The 27552-nt window shown below is 41.7% G+C and overlaps 1 protein-coding gene across 1 annotated transcript in view; it reads right to left on the minus strand.

Moving 5' to 3' along the window:
* Positions 1 to 4361: 4361 nt before the first annotated feature.
* Positions 4362 to 27552, minus strand: part of riox1 (ribosomal oxygenase 1) — a 73841-nt gene continuing 50650 nt past the window's right edge. Inside the window, 6 exon segments of the mRNA XM_055639317.1 lie at positions 4362 to 5430; positions 8828 to 8914; positions 9200 to 9299; positions 13204 to 13324; positions 14956 to 15100; positions 20154 to 20258. Of these exon segments, the coding sequence (XP_055495292.1) occupies positions 5356 to 5430; positions 8828 to 8914; positions 9200 to 9299; positions 13204 to 13324; positions 14956 to 15100; positions 20154 to 20258 (633 nt within the window). The 3' untranslated portion in view covers positions 4362 to 5355.

A 27552-nucleotide genomic window follows, 5' to 3' on the forward strand; every position in this document is an offset into this window, starting at 1 on the left:
TTTCGAACTTTTGGTTAGTTGTGTTTCTGTGATAATTTTCTATAGCTCATAGTTATGATCAAGATTATATTCTGTATGTAGTATTAGAGCAGAGAGTTGAGTATTAATAACATTAGTCCATCCGTCCGTCGTGAAATTCTTGAAGCTGCCATTTGTACATCAGTAGACATTGCTGACTTGACGTAAAGGGGATTCAGGGCCATCCAGGCCTTGTGCTGGAGCTCCAGTGCACTATTTGGCTGGATCATGGTTCCTAATGTCTAGAGGTCTGTCCAGTGAATGCCAATTATCAGAGATTGATTCTATGACGTTAAGCTTCGTAAAGTGGATCCGTAGAGCAAAGTGTTTTAATCCAATAATTCCCAGAGCTATAGCGGCTCTGAACCGGCCCTGCTGAGTGTCCCCCACCCCCTCATGGACTGTCTCTCTCGGATGGTCACGTTGCACGGACACATCTGCACTTTAGTCTGTTTGAACTGTTTTGACTATTTTACTGTTGTAATGTTCTTCTTACAAACCATGTTCTCGGGGTATCTAAATTTAAATTTGATTAGTTATTTAAGTTATGACATTGGATGGAAGCTGCATACCAAATCTTGTTGCGCTTTTGTGCAATGACAATAAAAGATATTATTATTATTATTATTATTATTATTATTATTATTATAATAAACCTTACCATCTCCACTCTTTCTTTTGGTAAAGAATTGACAGATTAAGGTTTGGAAAAGGATGATGTGGACAGAGATGGATATTTATCCTACTATTATCCTAGTACATGCACTCTCAGAACAGGACAGACCGCCTCACCACCATCCTGGATAAAAGTACAAGAGATAAAACAGCAAACCTGATGCTGTGTATACAACGTATTGAGGCTATTGGAAGTAACGAACATGATGGATAAGGGCAGGCAAACCTGTGTTACATTTTATATATATAACTCATTAAATCATGAGTGAAAGATAATCTGACTCCTATTGATATCAGCACAGAGATGGCCAACTCCTCCCAAACCCGCATTCTGCTTCTCAAGGTCAGTCATAATCACATAGCACGGAACTGTGCCCTTCGGCCCACTGAGACCACACCAACTATCAAGCACCAATCTAGAATAACCGCCTGCTAATTGCATTTTATTCTAACTCCTCTCAGGGTCCGCCCGCACATTAGTGGCAATTTACAGTGACCAATTATCCTACCAATCCAAATGTTTTTGGGATATGGGGGGAAACTGGAACACCTGAATGATATCCACAGTCACGGGAGAACATGCAAACTCCAAACAGACAGCGCTGCAAGTCAGGACTAAACCTGGCCAATGGTGCTACTTGACCTGCTGAAGCAGGACTCTGGAATTTCATCCTGAGTGAACGGAGTTAATATTGATAGAAATTTTTTTTAACTGTAGATGCTGGAAATCTGAAATAAACACCCTAAAATAGTGGAAATACTTAGTAGGTCACATAACATCTCAAGACACTCATTTGCATGATTTCTACATCTAAAACTGGATGCACCACTGCATGTGAACACTACAAAGTCAATTGCTGAAAGTCCTCCTGGCAAAGATTTGGTGACTGGCACTTAAATTGGAAGAGCTGTCCGCAGACAAACAATGCAGCAACCTTATATAGCTGTCCTCAGAGTCATACGTTACAGACAATTTATCTGACACTCCATCACTATCCACAGGACGGACTCACCAGAGATGGTGGCACACTGATGAAGAGATGGAAATTAATCTTAGAGTCATAGTGATAGTGTGGAAACAGGCCCTTCAGCCCAACTTACCTACATATGCCAACATGTCCCAGCTCCACTAGTCCCACCTGCCCGCGTTTGGTCCATATCCCTCCAAACCTGTCCTATCCATGTACCTGTCTGTTTCTTAAACGTTGTGATAGTCCCAGCCTCAACTACCTCCTCTGGCAGCTTGTTCCATACACCCACCACCCTTTGTGAGTCTTGTGGGTCTACAGTCAATATTGAGGGCTCCATGAAATCTCATGGCATTAGGCATCATAAAGAGTCATATAACTATACAGCAAAGAAACAAATGTAACCTGGCCATTCTGGGCTAGTTCCATATCATTCCAAACTCTTCTTATCCACATATCTGTTCAAGTTTCTTGAAAGTTGTAATTGTATCCACTTCTATAACTTCCTCGGGCAGCTTGTTCCAGATACAGACTACCTTCAGAGTTAAAAGTTTGCTTCTGAGGTCCCTCTTAAATCTCTCCTTTGTCATCATAGGCCTTTGCCCTCTGGTTTTAGAATCCACTACCCTTGGAAAAGAAAATTATCCGTGCTCCTCATGATCTTCTACGCCTCGGTGGGTCATCCCTTAATCTTCTATGCTCCAAAGGGAAAAGTCCGCAAGTCCCAGCCTCTCCCTATAACCCAAGCCCGCAAGTCCAGGTAATATCCTGATGTAGTAACTCAGCGGGTCAGAAAGCAACTCTGGAGAAAAGGAATAGGTGACGTTTTGGGTCGAGTCTGAAGAAGGGTCTCTACCGAAACATCACATATTCCTTTTCTCCAGAGATGCTGTCTGACCCGCTGAATTACTCCAGCTTTTTGGGTCTATCTTCGGTTTAAATCAGCATCTGCAGTTCCTTCCTACACATATCTTGGTGAATCTCTTCTGCACACTTTTCAAATTAATGACATCCTTCCTATAGCTGAATCAATCTCCTCCATGTAGTACAGCACTTGAAAGAACACTGATACTAGCATGGGTACAGGCAGTAAACTGGTTGGGGAACTTCACTGTCCATCTTCAGGATTGATTCGATTGCATCATCGTTAACTGAGTTAGTTGAGTACTGCAGGATGTACAGTAGCTGCCAAAATGGGTCTGCACCAACTGGTAGGTGTTGGTACCTCTGTGCCTCAACACAGCTCACTCCATTACCAACAAGCCAGAGGATTAACTTTGGTTCAACAAGGCGGCAGAAGTGCTTGTTAGGAGCAGCACTGGACACACCTAAAAATGACGAAGTGTCAGGCTACAGAGGTGCGACATTGATCCGCTAAGTTCCTCCAGCAGTTACTCAATATTCCAGCATCTGCAGTCTTGTGTTTCAATGTTTGTGAATTACCTCTAATGAACCACATTCAACAACTTGGGAGTTAATAATCAACCAGAAACATTACTGGATGTATCACACAGGTATTGTGGCTACAACACCAGGTTATTCTGTAGCAAGTGACATATTTCCTGATTCCCTAATTTTCTGCTTTTCCATAAGTTATCATAAGAACATTGCAGTAATCACTTCTAACAATGTTCTCATGACAAATGCAACTGTATGGCTGGATTAGTAAGGATGATATCAAGTGGAGATCCTTCTCACCAACTTCTGCCAATCCCAGTGAGGCAGCAATGTCCTTCATGAGTCAGTCATTGGTGATACTACCAAACCAGTCTGGATGATTGTGTATGAATGATCTGCAGATGCTGGTTGTGCATTGTGTCTTTGTGAATTTGTATCCAAGATAAATTCCTCCCAATAAGTCAATTCTGTTTTGTCAGCAAACTCTCACTGGATTCAATGCACTCTAATTTTCCAGAGCAGCCAATCATGTTCTTGAGAGAAACCCTGCAAGCTAAATTGCATGTATTCAACATAGATTCATGGAGCTCTTCAGCATAGAAACTTGCCCTCCATGCAGATTGTGTTGTCGATCTGAGCTAGTCCCCTTTTGCCCATATCCTTCCAAACATTTTATTTAAATGTACTTCCCTCAATGTATTTTAAACATAGCAATTTTCCACGTCTTCTAGCAGCTCATTGTACATATACCATCTGAGTGAAAAATATGCCCCTCAGGTTCTTTAAATCATTCCTCTTACCTTAAACTTCTGCTCTCTCGTTTTCAACTCCCCGACACTGGAAGAAAAAGACAGTGACCATCCATCTTATCTACTCCCCTCATGATGTAATATGGTCACCCCATAGCATCCAATGCTGCTGGAAAAAACACCCAGCTTATGCAATCTCTCCTTATAAATCTAGCCCTTCAGTCCCGTTTAAATCCTTGTGAATATGTTCCGGATCCATACTTCAGCAAGTGTAGTGCAAGGGAACATCCTTTGTCATTCATCTGAAAGGGACCTACACACATTTGGCTGAAATTACAATGCAGACAGCCTCTAATCCAACATTTGTTTCAGTTTGGCATTGTATAGGGAATTGTTGACTTGTAAATAGAACATAAAAGAGCTAGGTTGCCTAGTCATTTGGTAAGCCAGGGCAAGTTCAAACCAGGAAATAAATTCAAATATTCAGGAAACAAAATATACATTGGGGTATACAGATGGAATAGAGAGAAAGATGAAAACGACTGATAGAATGTACTTAAATAAACCTTTAATTAAAAAAAATCAACAGCATTTATTTTCTTGATGAACTGAGACACAGCATTAATTTTTCACAGCAACAACAGCTGCTCAAAGTAATAATCTTTTGTGTCTTTTAAAAATCTATTACTTAAGCCTACATCAGCATGAACCTGGTCAGGCATGTTTAACACAGTAATACTCGGTAAATACACCACACTGATTCTGTTTCAATTGCAGCTGTCAGTGAACATTACAATTCTGCAGCCTATGTTGCAGCAGGGTGGGTCTGAGAGCAACTTCTGGATATCCATGTTTAAAGTGCACATGTAGGCACTAGTGGCTGCAGTCAAACCTACCCTGATATAGCAGTGAATGTTAACAGCCTCCCCCTTTTTTACCTGATATCTGTTTAATCAAATAGTACAGCGGAGAAGGAGGTCATTCAGCCTATGGAAGTGTTTCCCAATTTGGCTCACTTCTCTTTGGCCTTACTTAGGTTTTCTTTTCAAATACATGGAAGTAATTTATGGCATTCACTTCACAATTCTAACTTCTACCCATCACATAATTAGGAATCCAAAAATGGTGGGTTACATAATTTGTTTTAATAGTTTTTCAGAGTATTCTGCCTGCCCCTTGTGGCAGCAGCACAAAATCATAATTCAATACTCATCAGCATACTGTGCACATTTCTTATTCACTTATGGTTCTGCATTACATATACATAGAAAGCACTGTAAAATACCAAGGCTTCTCCAATAACAATGGGGTAGAGCCACATACCACATCTATTCTAGTCAATAGCGCATTTTTCAATAGTGGTGTGATCTTGCTTCATTTTGAATTTAAATAACTATAACTACATAAAAAAAGACAATACCAGTCAAACTGGAAACAAAATCATATTTAAATCAAATCTTAAATATTTTGTACAATGAACAACTATGCAAATATGAAATAAGTGTATAACTGGATGCAACAGTCCTTTAAAATGCCCAGCTCCCAGATCAATCTCTCTTGGGTAGGAGTGGATATTCAGTCATCAGCAGACCTTTTTCATACAAGGCGACAGCTAAGGAGATCTGTAGAAATAAGCAAATGCACAGTTAGTCAGGGATACATTCTGCCTTTTGTTTTGTATGTAAACATAATACCAACTGCTTCCCTGACAGTAAACTGTGAAGTTGTGTCTCCCAGCCATTCTAAATCCCAAGTCTAAAAGCAGCCACTTAACGTATGCCAGGAAGTTAAATGAAAACTGGACCAACAGAACCTTTTTCCACAGGATGGAAAAATTAAATGCAGGAGGTAATAGCTTTAAGGTGAGAGGGGCAAAGTTTTAAGGAGATGTGCAGGGCAACATTTTAAAAAAGATGGTGGTGAGTGCCTGGAACGCGTTGCCTGGGTTGGTATTTACAACAGTGGCATCTAAGAAGCTCTTGGATAGACATATGGATAACTAAAAAAGCAATACGGGGAGAAAAGATGAGGTACGAAGGTAAGCTAGCCAAGGATATAAAGGAGGATAGTAAAAGCTTCTTTAGGTATGTGAAGAGGAAAAAAAATAGTTAAGACCAAAGTTGGACCCTTGAAGACTGAAAAAGGAGAATTCATTATGGGGAACAAGGAAATGGCAGATGAGTTGAACAGGTACATTGGATCCGTCTTCTCTAAGGAGGACACAAACAATCTTCCTGATATACTAGCGGCCAGAGGATCTGGGGTGACGAAGGAACTGAAGGAAATCCACATCAGGCAGGAAATGGTGTTGGGTAGACTGATGGGACTGAAGGCTGATAAATCCCCAGAGCCTGATGGTCTGCATACCAGGGTACTTAAGGAAGTGGCTCTAGAAATCATGGACGCATTGGCTATAATTTTCAAATGTTCTATAGATTCAGGATCAGTTCCTTTGGATTGGAGGGTAGCTAATGTTATCCCATGTGTTAAGAAAGGCGGGAGAGAGAAAACAGGGAATTATAGACCAGTTAGCCTGACATCAGTGGTGGGGAAGATGCTGGAGTCAATTATAAAAGGTGAAATAGTGCACATTTGGATAGCAGTAACAGGATCGGTCCGAGTCAGCATGGATTTACAAAGGGGAAATCCTGCTTGACTAATCTTCTGGAATTCTTTGAGGATGTAACTAGGAAACTGGACAAGGGAGAGCCAGTGGATGTAGTATACCTGGACTTTCAGAAAGCATTTGATAAGGTCTCACATAGGAGATTAGTGGGCAAATTTAGGGCACATAGTATTGGGGGTAGGGTGCTGACATGGATAGAAAACTGGCAGACAGGAAACAAAGAGTTGGGATTAACGGGTCCCTTTCAGAATGTCAGGCAGTGACTAGTGGGGTACCGCAAGTCTCGGTGCTGGGCCTGCAGCTATTTATAATATACATCAATGATTTAGATGAAGGGATTCAAAGTAACATTAGCAAATTTGCAGAAGCTCGGTGGCCATGTGAACTGTGAGGAGGATGCTATGAGAATGCAGTGTGACGTGGACAGGTTGGGTGAGTGGGCAGATGCATGGAAGATGCAGATAAATGTGAGGTTATCAACTTTGGTAGAAAAAACAGGAAGGGAGATTACTATCTAAATGGTGTCAAGTTGGGAAAAGGGGAAGTACAACGGGATCTGGGGGTCCTGGTTCATCAGTCAATGAAAGTAAGCATGCAGGTACAGCAGGCAGTGAAGAAAGCGAATGGCATGTTGGCCTTTATAGCAAGAGGAGTTGTATAGGAGCAAATAGGTCCTTCTGCAGTGGTATAGGGCCCTAATGAGACCACAGCTGGAGTATTGTGTGCAGTTTTGGTCCCCTAATTTGAGGAAGGACATTCTTGCTGTTGAGGGAGTGCAGCATAGGTTCAGAGAATGGAGCGGTTTGTATACTCTGGAGTTTAGAAGATTTAGAGGGGATCTTATTGAAATATATAAGATTATTAAGGGTTTGGACATGCTAGAGGCAGGAAACATGTTCCCGATGTTGGGGGAGTCCAGAACCAGGGGCCACAGTTTAAGAATAAGGGGTAAGCCATTTAGAACGGAGACGATAAAACAATTTTTCTCACAGAGAGTTGTGAGTCTGTGGAATTCTCTGCCTCAGAGGGCGGTGGAGGCCAGTTCTCTGGATACTTTCAAGAGAGAGCTAGATAGGGCTCTTAAAGATAGCGGAGTCAAGGGATATGGGGAGAAGGCAGGAATGGGGTACTGATTGGGGATGATCAGCCATGATTACATTGAATGGCGGTGCTGGCTCGAAGGGCCGAATGGCCTACTCCTGCACCTATTGTCTATGATATGCAGGGAATTGAGGGATATGCATTATGCGCGGGTGGATAAGAGATGGTCTTGGCATCACATTCAACATGGACATTGCGGGCGGAAGAGTCTGTTCTTGTGCTGTACTGTTCTATGAATGTATAAACTTCTATTGTGGAAATGAACAAGACAACCTGGAAACATCTAGAGGTTTAAACATCTGTCAGTGCTGAGATTTCTGTTCTTAGCAGGGAGAGTAGTTGAACTGTTAGAATTGGCCTTAATATCACGCAGCTGTGAAAAAAGGCCATCGGCCAGAACATACTCAGCGAATAATGTAACACATAAACATGCCACCTGGCTTATTATGTTTGGTCTGGTTCTTTGAAAGGACTTTCCAATCAGCCCCCCTGCTGCTTTATTCCCCTTATAGCCATCAAACGTTTTATTCCTTTGTGTATTTATTCAATTCCCTTTGCAATATATTATTAAGTTTGCTTCGTCCATCCTGGCAGGCAATATCCCGAACCATAACACACGGAGGAAAATAAGTTTCTTCCCTCCTCTGGCTCTTTCACCAGTTATTGTATGCCTATGTTCACTAGTTACTGCATCTTCTATGTGAAGTTGCTTCTCCTTATTTAATTTATCAAAACCTTTCATAGCTTTTAGCAGCGCTATTAAATTCCAATGTTCTCCTCCACACAAGAACCCCATTCAATAGAGTGGCATAGCAAAGGGATAGGCCCTTCAGTCCACCATTGCACTTGTCTATCCCTTATCTCTCCAGCTTTCACAAGCATAACTGAGCAGGGCTCCAAATGTATGTCATAGTTAGTGAATTATGCTAGAAAAGATATTGGTAGATGGGGACAGAATGTGGATTGGCTGTATCAAGCTGTATCAGTGAAATTGAAGGTATAGAGAAGAAGCAAAAAAAGGGTAGTTGAGGTCAAGAAGAAATCATCAGCAAAAATCTCACCGAGGAGAGGAGCAGGCTCACGAAACCGTACTGTTTTTTGTTATGCTCTTATTTAACCGATCATATCCATGAGTTAAAATATACTGTCTCTGTATATTTCATGTTATTCTCTACCTGTTTCCCTATGTTTGCCAGCTCTTTCAACCCTATTTACATTCAGATATCGAGCGCAGATCAGGCGAGCACATAATGGACTGGTGTGCTCAGTTTCCAACCCAGGAGATTTCCTACCTTGTCATCAAGATTTCCAGCTGGAAGACTATCAACCTTTATATATTGTGGATATGAGCAAAGCAATAGCTCTACCCCATCAGCGAGCTGGAAGAAAAACAGGACACCTTTATGGTTGCAGAAAAAATGTTTTTTACTCAGTTGTTTAAAATGCAGCATCTTACACTTCCATGTTCAGTTAAGATGTTATGCTAGTCAACTAAACAGTCAGCTAGTTTACTCAAAACAATTGTTTGTCCAGGCACACTGCACACAAGCCCAAAATTTGAAAGAAACTTTTCAAATGTTCTAATAATAAATATAAGGAAATAAACGGATTTAGTTTTTTCTAAAATATCATTGCAGATGAATTCAAGACAATATCTATCTTACCTCGGGATCTATTTCTATGCATTTACTTTCCTCTTTGTGGTATTCTCTGGAATTTTCAATTGTATAATAGAGTAAAATGCTCCCATTCTCACCACATAACCTATTGAGGGGGAACAAAATAGGCACATCTATTAGCATGGATGAGAAGTTGATGTGCGACTGTCAACTTGTCGGGTCAATGAGCTTATAGCATGGTTGTCTCAATAAGGTCAAGAAAACACTACTTTTGAGAACTATTTCCTTTGCAAAACCATATACACATCTCACGTTTAAGACTCCCATTTGGATGTCTGAGTGGCCAATACAATGTAAGGCAATGGGCCCAGATTTATTCAATGTGAGATGAGCCTGCCAAAATGTTTTACTGATGGACTTGTACAACTGAAGGCTGGGCAGAGTTTGATGTCAGGTCTGAAGGCCAAAGACAAATTTTGTGATCCACTGCGCCACACTGTTCCTTTATGGCTTTGCTCACTTAAAAAATTAAGGGACTTATTACTCAAAGTAAATGACAAAGAAATCAGCAAAGCTGAATTTTAATTGTTGGGCTAAATTTTAACAACTAATTAATGTGAAGTATCTTAGGATAGTATAATATTCTTGGATTCATTCCAAATAATTTTCAGTGTTGACACCAAAACAAGCATGAGGGTGAAAGATTCACCTACAGCTGTGAATATAATTATCCACAACAAATTGGCAAAAGGATTTCCACAAAGATGGCCCAAAAAACATCTATATTAAAATTTAGCAATTGTGCTATTAAGTATTTTCAATAGTAAATTATTGACAAATTATACTCCTTAGATGAAGAGGAATACATTTGTAAGGAAAGTACTCTTCTAACAGTGATGGGGGATTTGCGCATTATTAAAAGTTTAATAGCTGATACTTTGGTGACAGGGTCTGTCAAACTTAATGTTCATTTACGAGAGGGAAATTACACTGTGTAACTCTATAAATCTCTATGAATTCATGATGATGTTAAAAAGTCCTCTTCTGAGCGGCAGGTAACAGGCTTGAGCAGATTTCAGTGCTTGGACCCCAGCTATTCACAATACACATGTTAACGATTTAGATGAGGGAACTAAATCTGGTAGCACCAAATGCCACTAAGCTGCATGAGAGTGCGAGTTGTGAAAAGGTTTCAGAGAACCTTCAGAATGATTTGGGCAAGTTGTGACAGTGGGCAAATGCACAGCAGCTGTAGTAATAATGTGGATAAATGTGCAGTTATCCACTCAGGTGGCAGAAACTGTTAGGCAGATTACCTGCAGAGTGAGAGTAGGGGGAAAGGGTGTGGTGAGACCCGAGTGTCCTTGTACACCAGTCAAGTACAAGGGAATTGCTGTATTGGCCATCGCAGCGAGAGGAATTGAGTACAGGCAGAGATATTTTACTGCAATTGTACAGGACTTTAAAGGTAGCTGTAGAGATGAGTACAATGACAATATTTTAAAAAACATTGCACAAGTGCATGGAAATAAATGTTTGAGAGGATTATGCACCAAATGCAGGCAAATGGGACTAGCTCAGATAGACATATTGGTCAGCATGGACGAGTTGGGTTAAAAGGCCTCTCTCCATGCTGTATTACTTCAAATTAAATAAAATTGCAAAATCATGAAGGACCAAATGGAATAGATGGAGGAATTATGTTTCTGATGGTGGGAAGGACCATAGAAACATAGAAAATAGGTGCAGGAGGAGGCCATTCGGCCATTCGAGCCAGCACCGCCATTCATTGTGATCATGGCTGATCGTCCCCTATCAATAACCCGTGCCTGCCTTCTCCCCATATCCCTTGACTCCACTAGCACCTAGAGCTCTATTTAACTCCCTCTTAAATCCATCCAGTGACTTGGCCTCACTGCCCTCTGTGGCAGGGAATTCCATAAATTCACAACTCTCTGGGTGAAAAAGTTTTTTCTCACCTCAGTCTTAAATGACCTCCCCTTTATTCTAAGACTGTGGCCCCTGGTTCTGGACTCGCCCAACATTGGGAACATTTTTCCTGCATCTAGCTTGTCCAGTCCTTTTATAATTTTATATGTTTCTATAAGAACCCCCTCATCCTTCTAAACTCCAGTGAATACAAGGCTAGCCTTTTCAATCTTTCCTCATATGACAGTCCCGCCATCCCAGGGATCAATCTCGTGAACCTACGCTGCACTGCCTCAATCACAAGGATGTCCTTCCTCAAATTAGGAGACCAAAACTGCACGCAATACTCCAGATGTGGTCTCACCAGAGCCCTATACAACTGCAGAACCTCTTTACTCCTATACTGAAATCCTCTTGTTATGAAGGCCAACATTCCATTAGCTTTCTTCACTGCCTGCTGTACCTGCACACCAACTTTCAGTGACTGGTGTACAAGGACGCCCAGGTCTCGCTGCACCTCCCCCTTACCTAACCCCATTGAGATAATAATCTGCCCCCTTGTTTTTGGCGCCAAAGTGGATAACCTCACATTTATCTATATTATACGGCATCTGCCACGCATCTGCCCACTCACTCAACCTGTCCAGGTCACCCTGCAACCTCCTAACATCCTCTTCACAGTTCACACTGCCACCCATGCTTTGTGTCATCTGCAAACTTGCTAGTGTTGCTCCTAATTCCCTCTTCCAAATCATTAATATATATGGTAAACAGTTGTGGTCCCAACACCGAGCCTTGCGGCACTCCACTCGCCACTGCCTGCCATTCTGAAAAGGACCCGTTCACTCCTACTCTTTGCTTCCGGTCTGCCAACCAATTTTCTATCCATGTCAACACCCTACCCCCAATACCATGTGCTCTAATTTTAGTCACCAGTCTCCCGTGCGGGACCTTATCAAACGCTTTCTGAATGTCCACTGGCACCCCTTCATTCATTTTACTTGTCAGATCCTCAAAAAATTCCAGAAGATTAGTCAAGCATGATTTCCCTTTCATAAATCCATGTTGACTTGGACTAATCCTTTTACTGCTATCCAAATGCCCCATTATTACCTCTTTAATAATTGACTCCAGAGTCACAGACTAAGGTTATGGGGTAAACCATATAGGATTTATATGGGGAGAAATAGTTTCACGAATGGTGAACAAATTATATTTCTATTACAGAAGGTAGACAAAAATGCTGGAGAAACTCAGTGGGTGAGACAGCATCTATGGAGCGAATGAATAGGTGATGTTTCGGGTTGAGAACCTTCTTCAGACTGATTACAGAAGACAGTTGAGGCCAAATCATTACACATATTCAAAGAGAGGTTAGGTGTGGTTACAAGGGTTTAAGAGAACAAGGTATATGGGGAGAAATCTGAAATGGGACATTGAATTGGACGATCAGCCATGATTTCATTGAATGGCAGAACAGACAAAGAGCCTGCTGCAAATTTCTATGTTAATTCTCTTTTTGTTGGTGATGATTGAGCAATGATTGTGATGAGAATTTTGGAGAGAATCTGCCTGTCCTTCAAATGTTCAATGGAAACTTGGGATCCTGCCTGGCTCATAGCAGTCTACTGGTGACACTCAATACATCGAACACAGAAAAGTACTGCACACAGGTCTTTGGTGCATAATGTCTGTGCCGAACATGATGCCAAGATAAACTAACTCCATCTGCCTACACATGATCCATATCCCCCCCATTTCCTGCATATCCATGTAAGAGCAGGGTAACACCCTGCTTATTATTCATCAGTACATTTCACAATGATCAAAAATTTTAGCCCCCAAACTATGGCAGTCGCATTAGAATGTTCCAAGATCAGTATTTCTTGGCAGAAGGCAGGAGATGCAGTTCATAACACGTAAACCTTAACTTTGTGTATTTCTTCCTAAGAGAACATTCTGTATTAGTGAAAGGGGAGCAGGGTGGGGAGCTCTATGATCTCACTTTCTTCCCACTAGATGCACTAATGCTATGTGCCAAGATGTGATCAGAAAACAAATATGATTTTATGAGATCACTATTATGAAAGTTATTAACAAAATAAGTAGAATGAAGAGACCTTGCAATATTACTACGAAGCATTCGAATCCGGGTACTTCCTCGTAACTGCAGGACAGCGTTGTGTGGTCCACCATTTTTCCATCGAATTGGTGAACTGTACACAGTGCATGCCACTTCCTCTAGGAGGGAAAATGCAATTATTCTTAAATAGAAAGGATGCAGTTGAGTCTTTGCGACACATTTTGTACTATGAGAAGTCCAGGCTCAGTCTGAACAAATCCGATATTTCTGTATCAATCTTCTCCATCTATCAGTCTCTCCCAGTAACACCAATACACAACTCCCATGACTTCCTCCAACACATCCCCAGTGCAACAACCAGAATACTGAAATACAAGTATTCATAACTAAAGTAGGTGACTAAACTGATTTGGAGGCTTATGTTGAGAACATCTGTTTGAGAGCTCTTGCATGCAAATTTATTGGAGGGTTAACAGTTTCCTACTATATCTATACAAGGATCAATTTAGATTAATACAAATAAACCTACAGGTCAAGATGACAGATGAGTGAAAAAGACAAACAAAAGTATTCATGTTTAAAGAGTATCGCAGATGTTTGTACATGTGGTTTCAGTTTTCAACCATTCTAGCAATTTGGGTCACTTAATTTGCATTTGCACGTGCACTTTAAAAATGTTGCATTTAAAAGAATTGCTGTCATTCAGATATCCTGTGTTCTTGTTAGGTGTATAGACAAGCTTCCATTTTATCACAGAGAACAATCATTTACCATTACCAGTTATTCCTCAAGGAAAGACCAATGAACCAGGTTGACTGGTTACTTCTATCAAGGCAGTTGGTTCCATTTTACCTCCTTATTATAAACAATAATATTTCAAGTAATTTATTAACCACAAAGTTGTTTGAACTGTAAAATCAAAATTGTATTTTTAAACTAAGGGGCAAAGATGAATTATCTATCTAAAAATAGCCTCTCCCCATAGCCATGCAACTCCCTTCCTTTGATATATTTATCCAGCTCCCTGTCAATGCTCCCATTAAATCACTTTCTGCCACCATCAGACCCTAACTACTTGTGCAAAAATGTTATTCCTCATGTTCCCCGTGGTGATTCAATTAGAAAGGCACTCTGAGCTTTGGGATGCACTATCATCATAAGGGTATAGAGATAGAGTTGGGACATTGTCAGTCATCTCTTACATCTTAGAACATCGTGAACAGTTTAAAAGGACATACGCAGAGAGATAGCGGAAATAATAATCCCCCAAAAAGACTTTGATCAAAGCTGTGAGAATTGTGATGTTTTCAAACCAGAAAGACTGCAAATGAAATAGTGACCTGTTGAGGCTATGTGGCTCACATAAGGCAACCCAGACCCAGTAAGAGTGAAAAGAAAACCAAAATATGAAACAAATCGTCAGTAAAAAGTACATTTAAAACATACAATTAATAACATACCATGGCTTTTAGAGGATTTGACTGGATAGAGAAAAGGAAAAATCTATTTGAACTATCTGTTGCTTTATACTTATAAAAAGAACAAAAGATTCCACAAGTGATTTTTTTTCAGGCTTACAGCTATAAAAATGAAGTGCTAGTGAATGAAAGCTCCCAAAACAAAGTCTCGTGTGCACTATGTATGAGGTGATGTGCCAAAACATTAAGTGCGCAATATTCACTTGGTATCCCGGTGGGAGCATTACTCGATGCAGAGGGCTTAATTTATTCAATACCAGTTATTCCACTCACATTAAAAGGCTGCAATTAATAAAATAATCAAAAAATACCTTTCGTAAGTACAGGAGGTAGGCAATCATGAATAAAATCTTTGGCTTTCTGATCAACAGCTACATCGATTGGTGCATATTTGAATAACTTTTTCATTAGACTGTAAACCTTCTTAGTAAAGGTTTCCCTCCGTGGGTCATCTTCCTAAGAAATAAAATTCAGAAATGAACTGTTGCAGCTGTATTGCAGGAATGGCATGGGTAAGGAATATGGTCCAGCATATATAAGCAATAAGCCAATGTTGCGAAGGGTGTGGTGCAGTGCTTTAAATCATATTAGCAATCCAGACACCTGGGTCGAAGAAGTATAGAGAGTAGTCTTATTACACGTGTGAAGAATTTAAATGACTTAGTTTACACCTGCTGATAAATAAAAGTAAATCTCCAAGAGTAGTATTCGGACTTCATTGGGGCTTGCCAGAGTTGTTCTCAAAGAACCAAACAATGTTTTTTTGTCGACACTTTCAGACAATGATGATGATCAGTGATCCTGTCCCTTTGGGATGCTGTATGGAAAACTGGGCTTGATCACTCGATTTCAAGAGACAAGTCCGAAACTGAAGTAAAAACAGTGAGTTGACAGCATTCATGAAGAAAGAATGATCACATCAAACAGTAATGGGCAAGAGTGCACACCAACACCTCTACTTCCTTAGAAGTCTTAGTAAGTTTGGCATGTTACCATCAGCCTTCACCAACTTTACATGCGCCGTAGAAAGCATTTTATCAGGATGCATCACATCATGGTTTGGGGACAGCTACATCGAAGACTGCAAGAAATTGCAGAGTTATGGATATAGCCCAGATCATCATGCAAACCAAGCTCCTCCCTTCCATGGAGTCCACTTACACTTCACGCTGTGTTGGCAAGGCCACCAGCGTAATCAAGCACCAGTCTCGCCCCAGTCTCTCTTCTTCCTTCTCCCATCAAGAGATACAGAAGTTTGAAAATGCATACCTCCAGATTCAGGGACAGTTTATTTGCAGCTGATATCAGGTAACTGAACCGCTCTCTCACAAGGTAGGGTGCAGTCCTGAGCTACTATCTACCTCATTGGATTCCTTTGAACAATGTCTAATTGGACAATATCAGACTTCATCTTGCGCTAAATGATATACCCTTTATCTGTACTACTGTGGATGGCATGATTGTAATCATGTATAGTCTGTTGGTTGACTGGATAGTTTCTAAATGGGGAGAGAATCCAGAAATCGGAGATGCAAAGGGACTTGGGACTGCTGGCGCAGGATTCCCAAAAAGTTAATCTGCAAGTCGAATCGGTAGTAAAGAAAGCAAACTCAATGCTAGCATTTATTTCAAGAGGGCTTGCATACAAAAACAGGGATGCTGAGGCTCTGGTACGATATGATAGAACTTTATTTATCCCAGGAGGGAAATTAATTTGCAAGTCATAAGAAACACAAAATACATGAAACATGAAATTAAAGTGACGAGTGGAAAGGCTTCTGGGATGTGGAAAGATAGAGGAGGTGGGGGGGGCAGTCTCAGTACACCCCATGACAGTAGGGGGAGGAGTTGTAAAGTTTGATAGCCACAGAGAAGAAGGATCTCCTGTGGCGTTCTGTCCTGCATCTTGGTGGAACCAGTCTGTTGCTGAAGGTACTCCTCAGGTTGACCAGTGTGTCATGGCGGGGGTGAGCTGTATTGGCCAGTATGCTCCGCAGTTTGAGGAGCATCCTCCCCTCCAAGACCACCTCTCATGAATCCAACTCCGCCCCCAGGACAGAGCCAGCCTTCCTGATGAGTTTGTTGATCCCACTGGCGTCCTCAGCCTTCGCCCTGCTGGCCCAGCACACGGCAGCGAAGAAGATGGCACTGCCTACCACCAATTGGTAGAATATCCGCAGCATCTCATTGCAGACGTTGAAGGAGTATAGCCTTCTCAAAAAGTACAGGCAGCTCTGCTCCTTCTTGTACAGGGCCGCAGCATTCCTGGACCAGTCCAGTTTACAGTCCAGGTACACTCCCATGTATTTGTACTCCCTGGTAAACTGCACATCAACACCATTGATGGAGACAAGGGACAGGGGTGTGTTCCTCTCCTCCTAAAGACCACCACTAACTCCTTAGTCTTGTCGGTGTTGAGCTGCAGGTGATTCAGCCCACACATCCACCTGCATCTTCGTCAGTTTGCTCCCTAGCAGTGCAGGCCGGATTGTGTTAAAAGCACTGGAGAAGTAAAAAAACATGACTCTCACAATTCTTCCCGGCTTATCCAGGTGAGCATAGGAACGATGGATCAGGTGGATGATGGCGTCCTCAACCCCCATCTTTGTTTGATAAGCGAATTGCAGGGGGTCCAGGCAGGGTTGAACCAGGGGTCGCAGGTGAGTGAGTGAGCACCAGCCTCTCCAGGGACTTCATGATGTGTGAAGTCAGCGCCATGGTGGAGCTGGGGCGCGTCCTCTCTGGTACAGGAACCAGGCAGATGTCTTCCACATCACAGGAACCCTCTCCAGGCTCAGGCTGAAGATATGCTGTAGTGCTCCACACAACTGGCTAGCACATGCCTCGAGCACCCTAGGGCTGACACCATCGGGACCGTAGCTTTGCCTGGGCGGAGTCTGCTCAGTTCCTTTCTCACCTGCTCAGCCTTGATGGTCAGGCGTAGAAAAGGGCAGAGGACGTGGACCAGGGGGATTGAGGGGGAGAGTCTGACCGGGAGCAGGGGGGAGCAGAGGCCCCACCATCAAATCTATTAAAAAACAGGTTTGGCTCGTTGGCCCATTTCCGATTGCTTTCCGTCCCCAGGCCACTGGCCTTGTTGCAGCCTGTAATGCTCTTCATCCCGCTCCACACATCCCTCATGTTGTTCTGCTGAAGTTTCCACTCCAGCTTCCTCCTGTAGTCGTCCTTGCCCCATCTCAGTCTCGCATTCAGGTCTTTCTGCACCCGTTTCACCTCCTCCCTGTCACCATTCCTGAAAGCCCTCTTCTTCTGGTCGAGAAGGGCCTTTATGTCACCGGTGACTCCAGGGGAAACAGTGTACAATCTCCTCAGGAATAACATTATCCACACAGAGCTTTATGTAGCTGGTAACACCGCTGGTAACTCCATCAATGTCCTCTCCATGGGGACTACAGAGTGCGTCCCAGTCTGTGTCCTCAAAACAACCCTGTAGAGCGTCATAGGCCTCCTGTGACCACCTCCCCACTGACCTGTGGTCACAGGCAGCCTCTGGACCATTGGCTTATACTTGGGTAGGAGGTGAACCAGGTTGTGGTCGGATCTTCCCAGTGGCAGAAGGGTTATGGACCTGTACGCCCCTAACATTGGCATACAGCAGGTCCAATGTTTTCATATTCCTGGTGGGTCAGTCAACAAACTGAGTGAAAGTGGGTAGGGTAGTGTCCAGAGTCACGTGGTTGAAATCCCCTTAGAGATGAAAGCACTCAGGTGTTGTATCTGGAGTCTCGCGGTGACTGTGTGGATGACGTCACACGTGCTCAGCGGGTTGGCGGACGGTGGAATGTAAACAGCCATCACAATGACATGCGAGAATTCCCTGGGCATATAGTATGGACGGAGACCCACAGCCATCAGTTCAATGTCCGGGCTACATACACGCTCCTTAACCATAACATGACCAGGGTTGCACCATTTGTTGTTAACAAGAATAGTAAGTCCCCCACATTTACACTTGCCACTCTCTCTGCAGTCCCTATCCTCCCGAACAGTCTGAAAGCCGTCCACACTCATGTTGAACTCAGGGATGTCCTCGTGGAGCCATGTCTCCGTGAAACACATCACACTGCTCTCAAGGTACTCCCTCTGGGTCCTCACTTGAGCAGCTAGCTCGTCCATCTTGTTAGCCAGCGATCTCACATTCCCCATTGTGATGGAAGGCAAGTATGGCGTGTACCTCCTTTTCTCCGCACATTGTTTTACTCCTACCCGGCATCCCCTGTATTTCCTCCTCAGTTCCTTGGGAATTTCTGATGTAACCCTGGCAAAGCCAGCCAGTCGGGGCGGTCAGAGCTCCAGCAGTTGATCCCTGGTTGTTGCAGTGCAGAGACAGAAACACAGTGAAACTGTATCTCCCCAACGAGGAAAGGGATAAAAAGTTTTCCCCACCACGATATGGTGTAATAAACTAACTAAGTAACCAAAAAACCCCAAAATAAATAGGGATTAAATAAGTAATTTAATTCCGGTAATTCTGGTCATTAATAATGGTAAAGCCGCATTTGGAATATTGTGAGCAATTTTGGGCTCCATATCTGAGGATGGATATGCTGGCTCTGGAGAGGGTCCAGAGGAACTTTACAAGAATGATCCGAGGAATGAGTAGGTTAACCTATAATAAGTGTTTATCGGCACTAGCCTGTACTCGCTTGAGTTTAGAATAATGAGGGGGGACCTCATTGAAACATACAGAATAGTGAAAGGCTTGGATAGAGTGGATGTTAAGAGGATATTTCCACCATTGGGTGAGTCTAGGAGTAGAGGTCACAGCCTCAGAATTAAAGTCTGATCTTTTAGGAAGGAGATGAGGAGAAAGGGTGGTGAATCTGTGGAATTCTTTGCCACAGAAGGCTGTGGAGGCTACGTCAGTGGATATTTTTAAGGCATAAATACATTCTTGATGTGCAGGTGTCAGAGGTTATGATGAGAAGGCAGAAGAATGGGGTTAGGAGGGTGAGATCAGCCATGATTGAATGGCAGAGTAGACTTGACGGACCGAGTGGGCTAATTCCACTCCTATCTCATATGACCTTATAGCATGCCACATAAAAGCTTTTCACCGTACCTCGGTACACGAGACAATTATAAACAAAATTAACTACAAAACTTTTCTTTAGAACTAAAATAATTAGGTATATGCAGTTTTAAATTGGGACTGAAACAGATGGAGGGAAGAAAAAAATAGTAAGTTGCATTCCACAAACCCATGTGCTGGGTTGGATGAGGGATTAAGTGATAAAACTAATAACAAGAAGCTAGAAGCCCTTTGCAAACACAACTAAAACATTCCACCAAATATCCACCATCTGCATATAATGCCCTGCAAAGAGGGCCTTGCTAGACACCCATCAAAAAGAAAACCTTCCATTCTCTTGCAAGGTTATGAAGTACTAAGGTTAAAAGTTGGCACAGACTCACTTTACTAAGAATATTATTTTCTACTGTAATTAAAAAAAATACATTATAACAGAAAGCAAAGATGGAAATTTACCCTTTCAGAATTCTGGACTCCCATGTACTCCAAGTAATCAAGAGGCAAGCCTTCACGGAATTCTACATCATCTTCTATTGCCAGGTCCAAAGCAGTTGGAAAAAGCTGTAACATGCAGAAATTAAAGTCTATTTAAAAATGAAATGTGCCCATTATGGTACTTCTGTTTCCGGAACTTTTATTTATACATAGTTACAAACTAGGGGTACTCAATACAGTGGTTACAATATTGAACTGATAATCCAGAAACTGGACCACAAGGGCCATGCCTATGTCAATAGACAAGTCACACGCGACCACAATTTCTGCAGAACAAATTCTGAAACACATAAAACAAGCAGCAAACATAAAGCCCGGAATGTCACAAAATCCTATCTAAGTGCCTCCATACACAAAGTAATATATCTTGAACTGTCCACTAATAAGGCATAGCAAGCTACTCACTCTTGAACAGTGAGGGACAGAAACAAAATACTGGCCATAGTAGCTATAATTATATTATCTGGACAAATAAACAAAAGTCAAAAAACAAATTACAGTTAATATGCGCTTGTGTGAATAAAAATATACATCATAATTTGCAAAAGTTGCATCTGGAGACTATCTTTGCATTGAGCAAGAATTCTAACAACAATCAAATATGGAAGATAATAATTTGAATAACATGCAGAGTGAACAGGGATTTGTGAAATATCATGTTTGACTAACCAAATGGAGTTCCTGTGAGGGTTTTCATAAGGCTTTACCATACATGTCATTCAACAAAATTAGAGCACACAGAGTTGGATATAGTACTATTATAGTCACAGATCAACCTACCAAGTCATCATTGTTTATCTTGGTGCCCTTAAATGGGGGGGAGGATCCATGTATAAACATTGCTGTAATTTCTACATGGTGCAACCAAAATATATACAAATGGCCTTTAATAAAATCTGACAATGTGCGCTTTAACCATATGTAATTTTTTATATTACAAATCTCAAATTGAGGAATACAGTGGTAAATAAATAAATGATGGGACTTTGTCTCAAACATTACGGAGGGCACTGTACCTCTATAAGATTCCCCTCACCTCCCTCCTTTCCAATGACTAGAGTCCTAGCCTGTCCAAACTCTCCATAGCTCAGGGCCTCAAGTGCTGGCAACATCCTCATACATCCACTCTGCACTCTTTCAAGCTTAACAACATCTTTCCTAGAGCAGGGAGATCAAAACTGAACACAATTCTCCAAACCTAACCTTCCAAACATTTTGTATAGCTGTAACATAACATCCCAGCTTCCATACTCAATACTGAAGGCCAACGTGTCATAAGCCTTCTTGACCACCCTATCTACCTGTGATGTGACTTTCACGGTACCATGAACCTGCACTTGTAAATTACTCGTTCTAAGCTCCCCCCCAGTCTAGTTTCAGTAAAAAAAAAAACTGAATCAAGCACTTGAACAACTAATCTTTATTTTGACAATGCGCAATTACAATTCAACTACTGTACCTATCCCACCGCGGGTTCGATCCTTGTATCTGCCTGATCAAGCCCTCTTGGCCTCGCTCAAACAGACACTCCAGAAGGTCACGCAGTCCCAAGTGCTCTCCAAGAAGATCGACGATATGACCTTGTGGCAGCGGACTTTTATAGGTCCCAGGACCTCGAGAGGCTGAACCACATGGGGGTGGTCCAATTACAGGTCCAATGATCCAATTACAGATATCGATTAACCCCATACATAACAGACATTTCCCTAACCCGATAATACAGCAGCTTATGCATTGAATAAGAAAGAAAGCTCTCGAAGGAAGCAAACAAGAACAAACATTGAAACACCGAGATCCAAACATTTTCTCCAAGGCCCAACAGTTCAACCAATCATCAATTAACAGGATAACCATCTTGCAACATTATTTATACTGTTTACAATGCTTTTGCAGCGATCCAATAGAAATTATGTATTTAAGGTTAGTTTGCAAAACCATTATACATGTTATCATCTGGACCCCTTACCATCCTGCATATCAGTCTGAGCCTAGACTGGCTGGCGCCAATTAAAGCCTGTAAAGTTCAGCTGACAAGGGTTAAGCAATTCTGACAAGTGCAACGATCCTCCATTTCATGGTGTCTTTAATTTAGCCAATATCAACACACTCATCCCTCTGCTCTACAACACTCTACCTAAACTCAGATTACTCTGCTCCACAGCACTAGAGTCCTACCATGTGAAGGTCTTGCGCCCATTTGACTTCCCAAAATGCAACACCTCGCACGTATCTGCATTAAATGCCATTAACTATTCCTCAGCCCAATAGCCCAACTGATCAAGATCCCGCTACAGTGCATTCAGAAATTATTCAGACCCCTTCAATTTTTCCACATTTTATTACGTTATAGCCTTATTCTAAAATGGTTAAAATCATTTTTTTTTATCATCAATCTACACACAATACCCCATAATAAAAAATCGAAAACAGCTGTTTGGAATTTTTTCCTAAGTAATTAAAAATAAATAACTGAAATATCACATTTACAGAAGTATTCAGACCCTTTACTCAGTACTTTGTTGAGGCACCTTTGGCAGCGATTACAGCCTCAAGTCTTCATGGATATGACGCTACAAGCTTGGCACACCTGTATTTGAGTAATTTCTCCCACTCTTCGCTGCAGATCCTCTCAAGCTCTGTCAGGTTGGATGGGGAGCGACGATGCAGTTATTTTCAGGCCCCTCCAGAGGTGTTTCATTGGGTTCAAGTCCAAGCACTGGCTGGGCTACTCAAGGATATTCACTACTTGTCACGAAGCCACTCCTGCATTGTCTTGGCTGTGTGCTTACAGTCGTTGTCCTGCTGGAAGGTGAACCTCCGCCCCAGTCAGTCCAGAACGTACTGGAGCAGTTTTCATCAAGGATCTCTCTGTACTTTGCTCCGTTCATCTTTCGTTCGATCCTGAATAGTCTCCCAGTTCCTGCCACTGAAAAACATCGCCACAGCATGATGCTGCCACCACCATGCTTCACCGTAGGTATGGTATTGGCCAGGTGATGAGCGGTGCCTAGTTTCCTCCAGATGTGACGCTTGGCATTCAGGCGAAAGAGTTCAATGTTTGTTTCATCAGACCAGAGAATCTTGTTTCTCATGGTCTGAGAGTCCTTTAGGTGCCTTTTGGCAAACTCCAAGCGAGCTGTCATGTGCCTTTTATTGAGGAGTGGCTTCCGTCTGGCCACTACAATAAAGGCCTGATTGGTGGGGTGCTGCAGATATAGTTGTTCTTCTGGAAGGTTCTCCCATCTCCACTGTAGGAGTCATTAAGCTTAGGTCAGTATATTATAGCCATGTCTAATGTTTTTAGTTTTTTTATCTGTTTGTACTTGTATAGGTGCGATTTAATATGTAGAGGGGTGTGTCTACTTTGGAGGAGACTAGCGCAGACTCAGATTTGAGTTTTAGATTGTCTCGAAGGATGTGAAAGCTAACAATTTTTACCAGGTCTCACGAACACACGGGACGCCACACTCTTATATGATTTATATGCCATGAATGGAACAGCTATTGAGAACGGAAAGTTATATTATTTCTTTGTTATGTATTACTTCAATAAAGACAAATTAATCAAGAAGCAACGTCTGGAAATTTTGTTTAGCTATCATAAGAGTTTGGTGAGTGCGTAAATTATAGCTCCATCACATTCTCAAGAAGTAATGGCTATCGAAGTTGGATTTTGAGAAGGTATAGAAACTGCCATTTCAAAATAAGTAAAAACTGTTCTTAAGAGTGGAGTTAAGTAAAAACCGTGGCGCTACGAGTGGAGTGAATGAAAGAAGAAAGCTGAATCTCTATGGGTGAGATTAGAGCTTGAAGCATGGAACAAAGAATCTGCCCGTCGTAAGCAAATTAACATGGTCAGGACCAGGGTAATCAGAAGAACGAAGATTGAAGACTTCATTCCTGAGTACCGTGAGTAAGACGGCTTTGGCATATTTGAAAATCAACTTCCTTTCACGACAGAATTTTTAAAGCTAAAGTCTGCAGTAATAGCCTGCAAAATTATTGAAAACAGCCTTGAGAAGCTTGTTTATGGTAACTAGAAGATAAGGTATGAGCACCAGAGCAGGTGTTGACCTTGAGAATCTCAATTTTTGTTTTTCAACCAAGATGATGTTATGAATTTCTACAAGATACAGCGTGCTCAAGCTGGAGATTATTTACAATAGATACTGGGTAAGGAGACTTCGTAACCTTGGAATTAATGATGTGTTTTCAAGACCAGTTGTTTTGAATTCTTACGGATGTTTATAGAACACTGCGATTAAGGATTTACTCGTTATGGAGCCAGCAGGTAAGAAGAAGAATCGCCACAGGAGGGAGATATGGAGCAAGAATCGAGAAGATATGAAAGGAGAGTTACCAAGCTCACTGAAAAAGGACAAGCAGGTTACCTGGAAAAATGCCAGAAGGACAGAGACAAACTGTGGAAGCAGGTTATCAAGTCGATTGAATACCAGAGGGAACTAATGGAATTAGAAGAGAATGCGAGGAAAGTACAGGCCAATCTGGACCAATTACTCGACCTCTGCGGTGAGGTTGGAGAAAAGCAACTATCTGGGGAAGAATGTGAATGGCATATTCAGTAGCATCGAGTGAGAACAAATGTTTTCCTCAGTTTCATGGAAGAGGTGAAGAAGTGGTCGTCAGAAATGATGGCACAAACATTACGCTCTACAGTGGGAGAAGCTATGCCACAAGGTGCTGAAATGGAAGAAGAAATTAGACCCCAAGATTGTATTTCAAATGTCCCAACATGAAGATCAAGACATAAACTGGTTCTGTAGCCAGTTCAACCACAAGGGTCTCTGCTCGCATGGAAGCTGAAGCAATTATGGCTGCTCTTTTGCTACAAGCTGCCGTTTTGGTGAAAAAGCATGAGATTGAAGCACAGGAAGAACAGTAGAGAGAGGCTGAGGCACATGCGGAACAGACGAAGAGAGAGGTTGAGGAACAGATAAGGCAGTTAAGTAGAGAGAAGGAACAGTTGGAACTGGATACAAAGTTGGAAGAAGCCAGGGCGAAGATTGAGATACTGGAAGGTCAAGGTTTAAGGTGTGGTTCGAAAGCGTCTTGGAAGAAAAGTTCCTTAATAGGGAAAGGAGCGGCTAAGCTGTAAAAAAGCAGCTAAATTAAATCGACAGCCAGAGAATATCTGGTCTTGTGACTTAGAACACATACCGACTAGGTGGATGAGTCAAAGAAATTCATCTCAGCAACAGGGTGCTAGACCGAAGCAAACAACTTATGGGACGTCTGTTGGTGCTCGTGATAAGCCAGCAACTCGCCACTCTTCTCAGAGGCCTAATGTACAGGATAAAATGAGCCAAGATTGGCACAAGCCTGTTCACCATACATCTGTTCCCAACCAGGGATGTCAACAAGAATTCTGTGAATTGGTAAGGAATCAAACAAAAATCAGATAGCTCTACAGAATTTTTCTTCCACCTTACCTCCAATGGAAATTCCTAAGTATGACGGTGATCCTTTGCAATATGAAAGTTTCATAATAGCGTTTGAGGAAGGAGTGGAAATGAAAACTATTAATCAAAGAGATCGCTTACGATTTCTGGTCAATACACAAGCGGATATTCAAACTTGCTTGTTAAAAGTTGTCGACATTTGCCTGGAGATGAGGGCTATTGAATGGCAAGAGAATTACTAAAAAAACATTTTGGTAATGAACAGAGGATTGCTAATGCTTACATGAAGAAGACCTTTGCTTGGTCAGTTATTAAGCCAGAAGATGTGAAGGCAATGCATGAGTTTGCGATATTTCTTAGAGGTTGTTGTAGCTCGATGAGAAATCGCAACGACACGGAAGAAATGAATGTTGTCAGTAATGATCAGCCATGATCATATTGAATGGCGGTGCAGGCTCGAAGGGCCGAATGGCCTACTCCTGCACCTATTTTCTATGTTAATATGAAGACTATCATTCTAAAACTGCCCAATAGGCAAAAAGGTGGAGGGATAAAGCAGGTCTGATACTGGAAAATTAGAATCGCAATGCCATGCTTCCTGATCTGGTGAATTTCATAGAAAGGGAAGTATGGTTAATGTCAAATCTACGCCATGGGAGTATTCAAGATCCTAAACCAATTGTAACTATCAAAGGTTCTACTTTTACAAGAAAAAAAGATCAGGGCATAAAGAAAGCAGTTTTGCAACCGCTGTAATACCTGTAGAAATGACGGGTGGAATGAAAGGAGATGCATCCATTAAGCAAAAAGAGTTCTGTTTGTCATGTGATGAAGTTGGTCACACCATAAGGTGGTGTCGAAAATTCAAGGAGAAGGGATATAAAGCCAAGATGGACTTCTTAAAGGAGAAGGAAATCTGCTTTGGATGTTTGAAGAAAGGACACATGGCTAGAGACTGCAAGAGTCGTATAACTTGTAAGAAGTGCAAACAAGATCATCCTGAATTACTTCACACTGAACAGAAGAATACGGAAAAGAAGACAGAGCAAATAGAACAGGAGGAGAAGCCAGCTACTAGTGATGCTGTTACCTCACCTCAAATAAATGCGCATATTGAGGCCGGTGTAGAAACCTGTATTTTCTCCATCTTACCAGTAAAGGTAAGGAGCAGAAAGATGAATACAGTGTTGCAAACATATGCTTTTTTGGATCATGGAAGTTTGGCTACCTTTTGCACAGAATGCTTGATGAGAAGGCTGGACATCACAGGAGAAAAGACTAAGATTCTATTGCGTACAATAAATAAAGAGAAATGCTGCGATAGTCATCATATTACAAGTATGGAAATATCTAGTCTGGATGAAGAAAAATGTATACAAATATCTGATGTATTTACATATGAGACCATGCCGGTTTCTTATCTAAATATACCCAAGCAAGACTTGAAACAATGGCTTTACTTGAGGGATGTCAGAATACCTAAAATAAATTCAGGTATCAACCTACTTATTGGAATGAATGGTTTGAAGGCATTGGAACCTAAAGAGTTTGTCAGCAGCCAAGGCGACAGACCATTTGCTGTGAGAACCCTACTCGGATGGGTTGTCTATGGCTCTGAGAAGAAACAACAAAGGCGGGAATAAGAATAACTTCCCTGCTGCCGCTGTCAATCGAATATCTACTGTAAAATTAGAAGAGCTATTTATCAAGCAATACAATCACGACTTCAATGAAAAAAACAGCATGGAATCAGAAGAAATGTCCAGAGAGGAGATAACGTTATTGGATATTAAGAATCAATCAGTAAAGATGATAGAAGGACATTATTGTATAAACTTACCTTTTAAACAAGAAAGGATGAATCCGCCAAATAATCGTCACATTGCAGAGCAGCGCACCCAGAATTTGAAACGCAAATTTGGCAAGAATACAAAATTTCA

This window comes from Leucoraja erinacea, chromosome 8, assembly GCF_028641065.1.
Source record: "Leucoraja erinacea ecotype New England chromosome 8, Leri_hhj_1, whole genome shotgun sequence".
Classification (NCBI taxonomy): Eukaryota; Metazoa; Chordata; class Chondrichthyes; order Rajiformes; family Rajidae; genus Leucoraja; species Leucoraja erinaceus.